We start from the raw sequence: 15,281 nt of genomic DNA, 5'->3' as shown, positions 1-15,281 counted from the left end.
GACAGCAGACATGTCCCTGTGCCAGGATAAAGGCTTGCTTCCTGACCCCAGGAGACCCTCCCTCCCAAGGACTCAGGCTGCCAGCCCAGGGAGCACCTTAGATGCTCTCTGGCATTTTGAGACAGCTGGCAGTGTTAAAATGTGCAAAGAGCAGATTTATTCCAGAGAGATGCGGGGGAGGAGGTTGAAACCTGGCGAACCCACTGTTCGGGCTGTCAACCACCGGGAAACCGCGCCCATGGTCCTTGTAGGAGAGACCCCTGCAATCGCGCCAATCCCACCCACCCCTCCCCACGGGCAAGGCCAGGAGGACCGACTGCCTGTGTCTTCCTGACAATTGGAAAAGGGAGCTTCAGGAGGGAATACTTCCCCCTGAGAGCAGTCTTCACTTACTTATGAGTCTGACCCGTGGGAATTACCAAGTTACCTTTCATAACCTTACACAGAATACTTTGGACTAAAAGAAAATTGTGTCCTTTAGCACGAAGGCACAGAAGGCAGGGCTGGGGTCCAGGGAAGCGGTGGAGTGAGGGGCTTCCTCACTGACATGCAGTGAAGTGTCTGCTTCTCACGGGTGTGGGGCAGATGCTCATTTTTTTCTTGCAAGATGCAGGTCTTTTCATTCGGACAAAGATGAAAACTGTTCTATCATCTGAAGGGAAGTATGTCTCTGGAGTAACGTCCTTAGTATCTTAGGGAGGGAAGAGTAAGGGAGGGCCACCAGTAGGGGCAGAGGCTCAGAAGAGGAGAGAAAGGTAGGACAGCCGCTCGGGAGACTGCCACTGCCGGGGGATGAGAGGCCCACGGTCTGGGTGGTGACAGGGGGCCAGGGCTGGCGGGGTGCTGCTGCTTTGCAGGCCCATCTGAGGACCGGCCGCTCCTTTCATGGACTCTCTGTGAGGGGGACAAAGCACGTGGGCAGAAGAGGGGGCAGCCAGGGGAGGGCAGCTGCCCCCAGACACCGAAACAGCCCCACAAATGAGCAGCCACGCCAAAATCCCTCATGTCAAACTGCTTTATTACATCTTAAATAACAGTACAGTGAATATAGGATCTATCTTGCATCCAGCTTCCTTGCAGTACACTGACTTTAAAATTAAATACAAAAGGTGAGGGACAGGGTGCAGAGAGCTCTACAGGGGCGCCGAGGGGGGTGGGGGCGGGGTGGGGGGTGCTTGTCCCACTCTCTGCGGGTCCAGGGCGCAGGGCACACAGGATGGTGCAAACACAGGATGGAGAAGCCACTGCTGCCTCTACGGGAGTGCTTGGTGCGGGGAGGAGGCCCGCGCCGTCCCAACGCCACTGCTCCACACTGGACGCGCACAAAACCAGGGACGTCTGCGTGTTAGAAAAATGGTCTGCCTCGGTGCAAAAGGCTGGTTCCACGAGAGAGCCGGGGTCTCCATTCCCTGTACCACCCCGCCCCACCCCCCAATTCCAACAGCAATCGTTTGGAACAGGACTTGTTTTTAAAGGAATAAAGAAAACAGTGAATATCCCGCTAGGTGAGTGTGTAGAGCCGCTGACTGCACGGCTTCCGATGCGATGCGTGTGCACAGAGGAGCAATGGTTACAGCTTTAAAGAGGTTATTTCTGAAAAGAAAGAGAACATCTAAGGACTGAGTCCTATATGCACTTTTGAGCATTTCTACAGCATGCGATTCTAAGAGTAAACCCACCCGATATGGCAAACGATCAAATTTTTTAAAATTTAACTTAGAAAGTTTGAGATCATTATTTTCAAAACATTGATTTGTACATTGTTTCATACACAAATAACTGACTGACTATCCAAGCACAGGACGGGCACCTCGCTTGAGAACAGAGGCTCCTGACGGTCAGGGTGGGGCACAGGGTAGTGTCGTGCTGTTGCTGTTGTATGAACTTCCCTCCAGCTTCACAAGGAGACCCAAGGTGAGATTAAAACTGAACTGAGAAGGTAGAGGGGGCGGGCTGGGGCGCAAAGGTGCCTGATGGTGTCCACTGTTCGTCCACGGCGCGTGCTCGGTTCCTTGACTTCTCAGCGTCATCCTTCTATGCCGTGTGTGCACACAACGATCATGTGACACGAGACGAAAAGTAAAAAAACTAGGGACTAAATTTACATCATTCACAATTCCAGAGAGGCCGCACTAGACCCTCTTTCTCTGTTTAACTACTGAACAGAAAGGAATATATTTTAAGAAGGAAATATGAATGTCTGCAAAATCCTGTTACAAACACAACCTGAAACTTAGAATCAATTACAAGATGAAGTCCTCAACTTGTTTTTCATGAACATCACAAAACAGGATCACTGATCTAGAATTCAAAGAAACTAGTAAAAAAGTGTGTCTGTCTTACAATTACACTCAAGTTTACCTTCTGGTTAACATTTTTATTATAGTATTTCCTTTTAAATTCATTCAAGACAAAAAAAAAAAAAAGAAAAGAAAAAAAAAAAAACAAAGACAATGGTCCCGGAAGGAATGCACGATTTGTTTTAGTTTACAGCACAGAGATTCTTCTCTTAATGGGAATTGTGCTCTTGGTTTCAGCAATAAGTGAAGGGAAAAGGTCTTGCCCTTTTGAAGTTCTGAGGGGTGCAGGGCGTCCGCGTTAGTAGGGGTGGATTGGAAATGCTATCACTGTAACGCTCCAAGGTTGGAATGGTCTTCCAGTCACAGCGGCGTCCACCTGCTGCTTTAAACAGAGTTTAGAGAAACGTGAAGAGAAACGGAACACCCTGGTGCAGGTGCACAGTCAGTATGATGGCTGCACCCGCTCGCGGCTGAGGGCACAGAAGTGCTCCAAGCTGACACCAATGCTCACCTGCCCACAAGTCCAGATCAACTACATCCAAATTAATCTTAGAAACCCCGACCCACAATTTCATACGTAGAGCTACAGCAGGAAGGGCACGGGGCTGCTCCTTACCTGTTGGTGTTAGTTCCAGATCTTGAGGAAGCTGTCCCAGGACCCTGTTGCCACGGCCATCCCGTCGTCAGTCACCCCCAGGCAGCTGACGCGGTTGTCATGCCCGGCCAAGACCCCTGGGAGCAGATGACAGCATGGTCACCCCTGGATCCAGCCACTCCCTGAAGCAGACCCAGAAGCCCCCAAGGTTCAGTCCCTGCCAGGCCTCAGTGGTGAGGAAAGGACACCAGGAAGGAGAGGAAGCCTGGTCAAGTGGAAACTAAACTGAAGCTCACGCCCACTCTTGTCCAAGGCGAGGAAGGGTCAGCGTGCTCCTCTCCCATGGTGGACGTGCCCATGGCGGCGGGAGGGATTCAAACAGAAGGAAAACACACTGGAGAACCTGGCAACGTGTCTGTTATCAAGACACGTGGATAACAGCATGACAACAAGGAACATACACAACTGAAAGGCACAAACACACCCACTCAACAACCTAGGGCCTCCTGCACCGATTCCTGAACACTCCCGACAGTAAAAAGCTTAAATAAAAAATGCAACAGGGGACTTCCCTGGTGGCACAGTGGTTAAGAATCTGCCTGCCAGTTCAGGGGACACGGGTTCCAGCCCTGGTCCGAGAAGATCCCACACGCCGCAGACCAACTAAGTCCGTGCGCCACAACTACTGAGCCTGGGCTCTAGAGCCCGTGCGCCACAACTACTGAGCCCACGTGCCACAACTACTGAAGCCCGTGCGCCTAGAGCCCATGCTCCACAACAAGAGAAGCCACCGCAACGAGAAGCCCGCTCACCGCAACGAAGAGCAGCCCCCACTCGCTGCAACTAGAGAAAGCCCGTGCGCAGCAACGAAGACCCAATGCAGCCAAAATAAATAAATAAATAAATAAATTTATTTAAAAGAAGCAACAGAAAGCACAACAAAAATACAGCACGAGAGTGAAGGCTGTAGGCTGTTCTTCATTTGTTCGTGATGCCCGGGGCCTGGTGCAGAGCACAGAATACAGAAGGTTGGTGATGGATGCTGAGGAAGGGCCTTTGGGATATCACAGAGTGAACCCCACCCCCCAAGACAGGGCCTCCTGTCGACACTCAGCAGTCATCAGCCAGAAAGTTCCACATTTTTCCAGAGGAATCCGAGCCACATCTCAGAGCACCCCCATGCGCCTCCTGCACTCCTCTGAGTGTCAGCAGGCACTGTCGGGGCAGAGGCCGCGGGCGCCGGGGGCACGTGGGGGAGCAGGAGAGGCAAGAGGGGCTCAATGCAGAGCAGGAAGCAGATCCACCCAGAGCGGGAGGCCATGGGCTCGGAGCCACGCTCCCTTCCCCACCCTCTCCGGCACTGAAGACTCCATGAGCATCGATTCATGCGCCTGAACCCCCGTCTTCAACACTGCAAGTTCTCATCTTTTGCACAACCTGCATTTTAATGCACTTGAGAGCGACACACCTCTCGCCTGCCTCTCACGTGTGAGCTCCAGTCTGTGCTTCCAACGTGCCCGACGGGAGGGGGGCTGTGAAGACCAAGTGGCTGGCCCATTCCTGCCCACCGTGTGCCGCCGCCGAGAGCCCGCCGCCACTGGCCTGCCTCCCGTCCCCGTGCCGGGCCTACACATCTCAGCTCGCGTGCGGCCTGTCCGTGCTGGTGAGCTGGCGAGGCGCAGCAGCTGCCTACCTGCCCTGTCGGCCTTGAGGGCGTCCCAGACGTTGCAGTTGAAGTCGTCGTACCCTGCGAGGAGGAGGCGCCCGCTCTTGGAGAAGGAGACGGAGGTGATCCCGCAGATGATGTTGTCATGGGAATAAGTCATGAGCTCCTGATCCGCACGGAGGTCGAACAGCCTGCAGGTAGCGTCGTCCGAGCCAGTGGCAAACGCATTGCCGTTTGGAAAGAACTGGAGAGAGAAAGCAAACCAAGACGATTTGCAAACGCACAGAAAGAAATACTGGAAACGTAAACTGCCCGACAGCAGAGTGACTGCAGGCCCCGCACGGGGGTGGCGCGACGTGCTCGTCCTCCCCGAAGAGCCGGCTTCCCCTCCCCACCCCGTCCTCCCAAGGGGGCAGCAGGAGCGTGGCCATCACCGACGGGCTGGGCTCCTTGCAGGCCGCCGGCCGCCAGGCTGAGCCCGGGTAGGACGGCTCCTCGCGAGGCCGGGCCCACCGGTCAGGGTGCCGGGGACAAGGGCAGGCTGCCTCAACCGCCGTGCCCCGCGCGCCCCCGCAGAGCTGGGCCAACGGGCTCAGCTGCGGCACTGCCTGTCCCCTGACGGGGGAAGCCGCGTGATACAGTCACTGGTCACCCCGAGACCGGGAGATACGCCAGGCCTCAGCAAGGACAGATCAAGTCACGGCTAAGTCTCCCACAGGGAGTTTTTTTCAATTTGACTGTATCTGCATAGAAAAGAGAGACCATCTAACCCTGAAAACATTTCCAAATTTGAAGATGCAGCCCGTGGCTCCAGAGCAGGACTCTAACGTGATAACGGCCGGCGAAGGGCCCCCGACCCGCACCTCGGACCCCAACTCACACAGATGGCGTTGATGTCGGACTCGTGGCCGGTGAAGGTCTGCCGGCACATCCCTTCTCGCACATCCCAGAGTTTGGCTGAAGCATCACAAGCACCAGAGACAAACAGTCTGGTGTCCGGAGCAAGCGAAAGGCTCATGACATCGCCGGTGTGTCCAGTGAACGTGGTCGTCTGCTGGCCGGTCTCAATGTCCCACAGGGCACTGGAGCAGAGCAATGACAGCGGTCACCCCACTTGCTCAGGAGACCAGTCCCGTGACAAACGGTCCTTCAAACCCCCCAGGACTGCAGTAAACGTCTGCACTTAAGACAAATCTAAAACCTGTAATGCGACTTTGTTTAGAGGGGTTTGTTACAAAGCAAACGAATAAACACAATAAACAAACACAATACAGATAAGCACACGCCCACGGGCTTTATGGTAACTGTGATTTCCACGTCAACTCAAACACCAACAAAAGAGGGAGCCCGAGTCCCTTTCAAGGAGGGATGCATGCGGCCCCCGCGTGGGCTCAACGAGGGGCAGCAGGAAGCTCCCGGCTGCCATCCCAGGCTGGACAGAAAACGCGCTCTCTGCTGCTGCCAGCTCCATGCCCTCCAGGGTCCCACGGGCTGGGATGAGGAGATGACGGCCCTTAACTGGGGTCACTCAGCGGCAGCAGAGCTAAGCTCGGGCCCGCAGCCATCAGCGCGGGTGGCTACACGGAGGGCAGTCAAAGGTGAGACACAGCAGCGCCGCGAGGACAGCATGTGCTGTTTCTGTGCTTCACCCACAGAAGCAACGCCACCGGAAGCTGCTCATTTCCCGTAAGCCTCGCAGAAAATCTGGCTCAGCCCAACCACCCAAATCCAAGCGTGCAGGGCCCCTTGCTAGGGCCTGAGGGATGACAGAAGGAAGCAAGACATTCCCAGGGTCTGAAAGACATCGCTCATGAATGAAAAAGCTTTCAAAAATATCTTCTAATACAGAAATTCTTCCCCAACTGACAGTCCAGATAGACTATAAATCTTTGGTGAACCTATGGACATACATAAAAAGGACACCTTATGAAACAGGACCCAGCCGGGGCACCCCCTGCCCCCTGCGTGGCCCGCTGGCTCCTGACCACCACATGCCTCAAAGGACCAGAATAACCCACAAGGAGAGTTTAAGCCTAAAATGACTCAACTATCTAAAGATTTAAAAGGATATGCTTTGGTGCTTCGAGTGAAAACATTACAGAGGTTTACATAGTCTATCCAAAAATAGGGTGAAACTCTAAAAATTAATTAGTTTGATATAATTCACGTGAAACTGTGACAAGTGACAAGCTTTTTAAAGCTGTGCTCAGAGTCCACAGTGAGGCAGCGCTCGCCTAAGAGAGGGAGTAAAGCACACCCACTCCCCCAAGCGCTACTGAAAGGTAGCCTGGAAAGGTAAAATATGCAGGGGGAGAAAAGAAAAGGGGGCATTTCATGCAAAACTGTAGTTTCAAAATCAGTTGTTAGCTGTTCAAAATCGAACTCTGAGCTTTAAAATCTGCACAGAGCACCATGAACCCACCCATCGCTCACTGCCACCTGTGTCTGAAGCCTCCTGGCCATTTCCAGTTAAAATGGCCTAACTGAGAACTCCCCTGCATCTTGAGCTACGGGCCAAGGCGAGCAGCATTAAGACAGGTCTGGTGCTCAAGTACTCACCAGGTGGTGTCTCCAGAGCTGGTAACAATCTGATTGTCATCCAGAAAACGGCAGCAGGACAGGTAACCTGGAAAACAGACCCACACGATGGCCCCAGCCTTCGAGCCCCCGACTCTATGATCTCATAAATGGAAAAACACGTTGGCAGAGCAACTATGGCGGGAAGGTCCACAGCAAGGGGAAACAAATACCTCGTCCACCACCCCCTGGCCCCTGCCGTGTGTGCTGCAAAGAGGAAGAAAGCAGCACAGACAACACGCACTGCCGGGCAAGAGCCAGAGCCCGGACAGGCCGGTGCAGCCCCAGGCCCAGAGGACTGGACTCCGGGTGAGCACGGCGCCCCAGGAGGCTCGGGAGGCAAGCGCACCCGTCCGCCCCTGCCCTTTTGGACACGTTGGGAGGAGCAGGGGCAGAGGGTCTGCAGGGGCCAGCCAGAGCCAGAGATGAGGATGGGCGTGGGGGCGGATTTGTTTTCTACGGGACAAGCGCTGGCGTCAAACATCAGCATGGAAACAGCTGCGTCTCCTGAGCGCCCCCAGCCACCCCTCTGAGCACACGGGAGGCGAGGCAGAGCTGCGGCTGAGGCCAGATGCCCAGCCTGGATCAGCTTTTGGAATAAGAAAGGGCAAACACAAAGAAAATCCATTTTGCGGGACCTCCATGCGACTTCTACTGAACTAGCCCTGTTTACCATGACCTCTGCTTTTGTCTTAGTGTAAGTGACCCTGAGAACTGCACGTGCAAGGTAAGCACACCTGCCCCCGGAAGACCCAGGGGATGGTGGCAGAGCAGCCCCTGCCCCCAGCAGGCTGGGCTCTTGCCAGGGAGAAGCATGCCTGCCAGGTCTTCCCAGGCCACACCAGAGCCACGTGTGACGCTGTGTGAATCAGTAAGATCAAAGACAAAATACAAAGAGGAGGCCCACTGAAGGCTGCTGATGTGGAAAGTATAAGAATATTGGGAAAATAAAGCACTTATCTAACATATTACTGTACTGTCTCCCATAGAAAAAACAGAGAGAGAGAACAATTTCAAAATATCAACTACGTGCCTAGACAAGGACCTGTGGTCAAGTGCTCCCTGGAGGCCACATCACGTCCACAGGACACCAGGGACCACACGGGCGCCCTCAGCCGCCCTGAGGGGCTCTCTTCCCGCTGAGTCTCAGCCCAAGTTCCGCTCTGAGAACAGCACTTACTTCCTGGCACACTCTCACCCTCGCTCAAGCCAGCCTTCTGGGAACCAGCCCTGGGACCCTCACACCCGCCATCACAGCACTAGGCTGTCTGACTTGGGATCACAGCAGACAGGGAGGAGCATCGTGGAGACCCCAGCACCACCTGGTCTCACACAGGGCCAGACAGGGGCACTCCTAGGTCAACAGCACAAAGAAACACGACCTCAAAGACGACCTCTGTCCCACCTCGTGCAGGCGGCGGTCCAGCCCCAGGGAGTGCACGAGCTTCCCGCCCCCAGGACCAGAGGCTGCCGGCTACAGCCTCGGCTCTCGAGCACTAGCAACCTGCGCTGGCCTCTTCAGGGCCTCAGATGGTCAGCACACGTCAGCTGGCTGACCCTCAGGAGCCAGGCAGGCTGCGGGAAATGACCACATCTACAAAACCACACACAGTACCTGGGGATCACAAATGCTAAGACTCCAAGACACAAGCAGATGAAGAGGAGGGGCGGGGCAGCACACACGGAGCCCGGCCTGGTCCTGGGGCGAGGGCGTCTCAGGGACCTAAGAGACTGCGTGTGGAGAGCACTGAGGTGGCTTTGGTGTTCGTTTTCTAACTTCCTGTAGTTTGAGCTTTCAAAATATACACAGTTGACCCCGAACAACATGTGGGCCGGGGGTGCCAGCCTCCTCGAGGCTGAAAATCTGCACAGAACTTAGAGTCGGCCCTCGTGACAGCAGTTCCTCGGTCTCCTTGGGGACGGAGCCCACCTGGGCTCCTGTGTGCTGTATTTGGAGAAAAACCTCAGGTGTAAGTGCACCAGTACAGTTCAAACCTGTGTTGTTCAAGGGTCAACCCTATCCAGATACAACTTTTCATTAGGCAAAGTCAGAGCTGCTGGCTCATAACTCACTTTTTTGGTCTCTGTATTTTGTACATCGAGGGAAAAAGACAATAACCAGGTGGATATTATATTTTTTACAAAAATCTTTTTTCCTCCCGGAAAGAAAAGGTGGGAACCAGCTTTTCTTTTTATACTTATTTATTTGGCTGTGCCGAGTCTTAGTTGCGGCATGCAGGATCTAGTTCCCTGACCAGGGGTCAGACCCAGGCCCCCTGCACTGGGAGCACGGAGTCTTAACCACTGGACCACCAGGGAAGTCCCGGAACCAGCTTTTAAATTAGGTTAACAAACAAGTACTGAGCATCAAGGCTCAACAGCCCTGAGACGGGAACTCACCAACCATGAACACCAGACCGTCCAGCCGGCGGGCTCGGCAGCCGACCCCACAAGCCCAGCGTCCCAGGAGGCCAGTGACGCCCCGTGTGCACGGGGACCATCAAGGGGCACCCGGGCTCCGGGGAAGCCTGCGGGGCCATTCTCGTTGGGAGGCGAGCAGTGGCTTCAGAGTAGGCCCGATTCTCAGCGCAGCTGCGAACCTGCAGTGCATGGTCCCGTGAGCTGGCTCACGAGCCCCAGCCTTCCCAGAGGAGCTGGGATCAATCCGGAGAATCATCGGGAGGAACAGAGCTGCCTGCACATTTAAGTTCTCAACGAACGGTGGCAGTTACTGTCTTTGCTTATATAAGAGCGAGCAAACTCCCTGAAGGGGCTGTGTGAGTGTGTGTGTGTGTCCTCAGCAGAAGGGTGGCTGGCCCAGTGGCGCTGCTGCCTTACGAAGGCCTCCAGAGGGGCAGGGAAAACAGACCCTGACAAAAGTGGGCACGAAGTGTGGAGGTGCCAGGCCTCACGGAGACAAGTGGCAGCGGGACACAGGCGCGCTGGGGACAGCCTGGCGTGGGGACGAGCTGGCAGCAGTCCAGAGGGGAGGAGGCTTGAAGTGAGGCAGGGCAGGCGCTCAGGTCAAGGACCCATGGGAGGGAAAGGGGACGGTCTCATGACAGTGTGTCGCTGAATGGGAACCTGGTCCAGAGAGGCAGACGAGCTCACCTCCTCACCCAGAGGGCAGCTGACCCAGACGGCAAAGCCGAAGACCAGTGTGCACAGACACGTGAGCCGCTGCGAGTGCTGCCCCGGCAAACGGCTCAGCCAAGGGAACTCACCCCGAGAACACAGTCATGGCCTGAGAAGTCACTTCTCTGCAAGAACAGTATTTACAGCCACAACACGCGCACTAGTGCCAAGCTGGGAAATGCTGCAATGACCGACGACAGGGACAAATCAGCGCACCTTACAACGGAACCCTCTCCAACTCTGCAGGACAACACTGCAGTTCTGGGTGGGATTAGAAGTTAAAAACACAGAAGAAGAAATGTTACTTTCCCAACTTTCTACGGTGAATCACGCTGGCAGTCTTAGCCCAGCCGGCACCTGGGGGAGGCGGGGGCAGCTGGCTGGGCGGGGAGGGAAAGCCGCCGACCCACTCGGAGGTGCACAGGGGAGCGGAGACCGGGAGCAGCTCCGTGAAAAGGAAAGAGCTACAACGAAGTAACATGAAGGCCTGCGAGCGAGGAAACGCCACCCCAAAGAGACAAACCCAGAAACTGCTGATGCCAAAGGACAAGCACCTAGCAGCAGGCCGGGTGCATCCGTCCACCCGGAGGTTCACGCATCCTCTCAGGCTGAATGCAGGCACAGCCAGGACTGGTGGCCAGCCTGGGAGAGGGGGCTCTTGCTGCTGGGGGGTTGAGCCAGCGGCGCAGTCTGTGAGGTCAGGAAGTGAGCAGTGGGGTCTGAGTTTCCCAGGCCGCGCCCACAGAAAGCCTACAACTGCCGTCACGTTAACTAACTGCCAGAGAACGGGCTGCCGGAGAGCAGCACAGTGTGGCCCGGAGCAGAACTGCGGGACACGTCTTTCCTCCCAGAGCGGGGCCTGCTGGCGCCTGTCAGGAAAGAAGCAACTAACAGGCCAGGGGGCCCGTCCACTGTGCTTTCACGTGCATTCAAGCCCTGGGCAGCATGGACAAATCTTCCCTGGAAAACGAAATTTTAGCCACCACAAGGGCTTCTGGCAGGAGTACAAGGCAGTCATGTCACCCCCAGGAAACCTCTGGCTAAATTCTTGACCATGGTGATCTCAGAAAGGGTAAATGTGTCTGCACTGCGATGGGAGGTTTACGAAAGGAGAACGAGCTTTTAGGGAATTACTAATTTCTCAAATATACAATCTAACGCCTTTGTATTATTATTTTCACCAAGAGAGCACTCGGCAAGTTTTATTCTATACGTGATATATTCATAGTAACAGCAACAATGATAAATGTTCCGTCTCAATCGTTGTGAATTCATTCCATTAACCATTTCTAGAGGGCATCCTTTACTCCTTAAGATAGAAACTTAAAAGGCAAAACACCAGAAGACAGAACGCCATCTGATGTTTGCTCTCTCAAGTATTGCTAGCGTTTCCAAAGCCTGGGTGGCCAACTCTAGAGAAGGAAGCTTCTGTTTGTTCCATATGGGCCCTTGTATTTTCTGGAAACAACAGCAACACAAAACTGACCACCAAGAGCCTCTCTCCTGAAACTGAGCGCAGAGGCTCGACTCCCGCCCTCACTCCATCAGACACCATCTGAGGGCTCGGGGAGACTGCTGAGAAGAGCACCAAGATGGGTTTTCTGCGCAACTGAGTCTCTAAGACTCTACGACAAAATGTCCCAACCACAGCTTAACAAAGAGCTCTCAACTTAAGGCTCAGGCCAGCGAGAGACGCCTGAGTGATGAGCACTCGCGTCATCCGACGGAGGCTTAGAGGGACCGAGACAAGATGTAGACCGCCCGTCCTCAAATCTGCTGAACCCACTAACCGTTCACACCTTTACCCCCCGACTAAAGTGAGGCTATTTGAATTTATCAAATTTTAACCTTTATTGATGTGAAGCTGAATTATGTATCATGTCTGAAGAAAGTCACAAATACTCTTAAGAGGCCAAACGTTTAAAAAAACACTACCACTCAACTCCCAAAGAAGTAAAATTTCATGATACATGAAGGAAACAAAATTTCTAAAACATTCTCTCTAATACTAGTGTATTTTTTTGTTTCAGCAAATAAAGTGTTAAAAAATTAAAAAGATTTAATTAAAAATGGAAGTCCATACACTGAATCTGATAATAAGAGATTGGTAAACAGTAAGAATGTGTTTTTTAATGTGCTGTGAGTTCATCAACGCTATAAGCAAAGTGGTTTAGGAAGGATGCTCACTGGACAGAATCCCCAGTTTACAAGGATGGGGCAGGCAGCCTAGGCTGGGTTCCGAGAAGGGGGGTTCCCACCCCCAGGAGCAACCTTCCCACAGAAACCACCACAAGCTCTGGACAAATATAAAAACAAAAACCTGAAAGCACTGGAAGCAGAAGCAGACAAACCGAAGGGGAGCCTCTGCACTTGGAAGGAAAGAGAGGCGCTGGGTGAGCTTGCTTTTCAACAAGCTCGTGTGCCCTGTGCCTGAGGGCACGCCCCCTCTTGCAGCCACACCTCAGATGCAGATCTATGGCCCAACATTCTTGAACAGCCAGTAGATAGGGTTCTGGTCAACCACAACTGGAAAGTGAAAGAAGGAAACCTAGAAAGGAGAAAGCCACAGAAGGCCCTAAAAATCACACACCTACTGCCCCAACATCTGTCTGAACCACACAGGCAAGACAGCTGCTCCCACACGGCTGTGTGGCTGCTCCCAATGGAACCAAATGGCAGAGCTTCAGGGGAACAGAGTCTGCACAAAGCCCAGGACACAAGTCAAAATCACTAGATGTACCAAGAAGCAGGAAAATGTCACCCATATTCAAGAGAAAAGAGCCACCAGGACCAAACCTCAAGGGATTAGTTGCTAGAACTGGCAGGTAATAATTTTAAAGCCAGCTCTTGGAACTATGCCCAAGGATCCTACATATGCTCATAAAAAATAGACAGGAAACGTCAGCAGAAAAATAAGAACTATTTTTTTGAAAAAGCAAACGAATTCTAGAACTGAAAAATAGAACATCTGGCATATATGGCTTGCTGGGTAGTCTTAACAACACACTGGAGGTGACAGAAGTCACGTGTACTGGAGGACAGCTCTGGAGAAGCGGGAGATGGAATAAACAAGAACAGAACCGTAGGAACCTAAGAGACGATGTGAACATGAACCCACTGGAGTACAAAAAGACAGAGAACAAAGAACAGAAAATGGATTTCTAATATTTCCCAAATTTAGTGAAAGACAAAACTTTACAAATTCAAGGTGCTAAAGCACAATAAACAAAGAAAGTCGAGATTAACCAAGATGGCGGAGTAGAAGGGCGTGCTCTCACTCCCTCTTGCGAGAGCACCAGAATCACAACTGGCTGCTGGACAATCATTGACAGGAAGACCCTGGACTTCACCAAGGAGGATACCCCACGTCCAAGGACAGAGGAGAAGCCACAGTGAGACGGTAGGAGGGGCGCAATCAGAGTAAAATCAAATCCCATAACTGCTGGGTGGGTGACTCACAGACTGGCGAACACTTATACCACAGAAGTCCACCCACTGGAGTGAAGGTTCTGAGCCCCACGTCAGGCTTCCCAACCTGGGGGTCCGGCAACGGTAGGAGGAATTCCTAGAGAATCAGACTTTGAAGCCTAGTGGGAATTGATTGCAGGACTTTGACAGGACTGGGGGAAACAGAGACCCCACTCTTGGAGGGTACACACAAAGTAATGTGTGCATCGGGACCCAGGGGAAGGAGCAGTGACCCTGGGGGAGACTGAACCAGACCTACCTGCTGGTGTTGGGGGGGTCTCCTGCAGAGGCGGGTGGTGGCTCTGTTTCACCGTGGGGATAAGGACACTGGCAGCAGAGGTTCTGGGAAGTTCTCCTTGGCGTGAGCCCTCCCAGAGTCTGCCATTAACCCCACCAAAGAGCACGGGTAGGCTCCAGTGTTGGGTTGCCTCAGGCAAAACAACCAACAGGGAGGGAACCCAGCCCCACCCATCAACAGTCAAGTGGATTAAGGTTTTACTGAGCTCTGACAGCCACAGCAACAGGGAGGGAACCCAGCCCCACCCATCAACAGTCAAGTGGATTAAGGTTTTACTGAGCTCTGACCGCCACAGCAACAGTCAGCTCTACCCACCACCAGAGCCTCCCATCAAGCCTCTTAGATAGCCTCAACCACCAGAGGGCAGACAGCAGAAGCAAGAACAACTACAATCCTGCAGCCTGTGGACCAAAAACCACAGTTACAGAAAGATAGACAAGATGAAAAGGCAGAGGGCTATGTACCAGATGAAGGAACAAGAAGAAACCCCAGAAAAACAACTAAATGAAGTGGAGATAGGCAACCTTCCAGAAAAAGAATTCAGAATAATGACAGTGAAGATGATCCAGGACCTCGGAATAAGAATGCAGGCAAAGATCGAGAAGATGCAAGAAATGTTTAACAAAGACCTAGAAGAATTAAAGAACAAACAAACAGAGATGAACAATACAATAACTGAAATGAAAACTACACTAGAAGGAATCAATAGCAGAATAACTGAGGCAGAAGAACAGATAAGTGACCTGGAAGACAGAATGGTGGAATTCACTGCTGCGGAACAGACTAAAGAAAAAAGAATGAAAAGAAATGAAGACAGCCTAAGAGACCTCTGGGACAACATTAAACGCAACAACATTCGCATTATAGGGGTCCCAGAAGGAGAAGAGAGAGAGAAAGGACCAGAGAAAATATTTGAAGAGATTATAGTCGAAAACTTCCCTAACATGGGAAAGGAAATAGCCACCCAAGTCCAGGAAGCGCAGAGAGTCCCATACAGAATAAACCCAAGGAGAAACACGCCGAGACGCATAGTAATCAAAATGGCAAAAATTAAAGACAAAGAAAAATTATTGAAAGCAGCAAGGGAAAAACGACAAATAACATACAAGGGAACTCCCATAAGGTTAACAGCTGATTTCTCAGCAGAAACTCTACAAGCCAGAAGGGAGTGGCATGATATACTTAAAGTGATGAAAGGGAAGAACCTACAACCAAGATTACTCTACCGAGCAAGGATCTCAT

The 15,281-nt window shown here is 52.7% G+C and overlaps 1 protein-coding gene across 6 annotated transcripts in view; it reads right to left on the bottom strand.

Annotated features, from left to right (window-relative positions):
* Window positions 1-999: 999 nt before the first annotated feature.
* GNB1 (G protein subunit beta 1) overlaps window positions 1,000-15,281 on the bottom strand; it is a 99,148-nt gene continuing 84,866 nt past the window's right edge. For 4 of the 6 annotated variants that reach the window (XM_082418279.1, XM_082418280.1, XM_082418282.1 and 1 more), the window contains 5 exons: window positions 7,121-7,187; window positions 5,442-5,643; window positions 4,589-4,805; window positions 2,917-3,032; window positions 1,000-2,679 (listed from right to left, as the gene is read on the bottom strand). In XM_082418279.1, the coding sequence (XP_082274405.1) occupies window positions 2,926-3,032; window positions 4,589-4,805; window positions 5,442-5,643; window positions 7,121-7,187 (593 nt within the window). In that variant the 3' untranslated portion in view covers window positions 1,000-2,679; window positions 2,917-2,925. Of the gene's footprint in view, window positions 2,683-2,916; window positions 3,033-4,588; window positions 4,806-5,441; window positions 5,644-7,120; window positions 7,188-15,281 lie in introns of all 6 variants that reach the window. The other 2 variants (XR_014252000.1, XM_082418278.1) reach the window with 2 other exon arrangements.

Source organism: Balaenoptera physalus, assembly GCF_965194825.1.
Source record: "Balaenoptera physalus genome assembly, chromosome: 1".
NCBI classification, from domain to species: domain Eukaryota; kingdom Metazoa; phylum Chordata; class Mammalia; order Artiodactyla; family Balaenopteridae; genus Balaenoptera; species Balaenoptera physalus.
The sequence above is the reverse complement of the archived record's forward strand: the minus strand, read 5'-3'. Positions and strand labels throughout refer to the sequence as shown.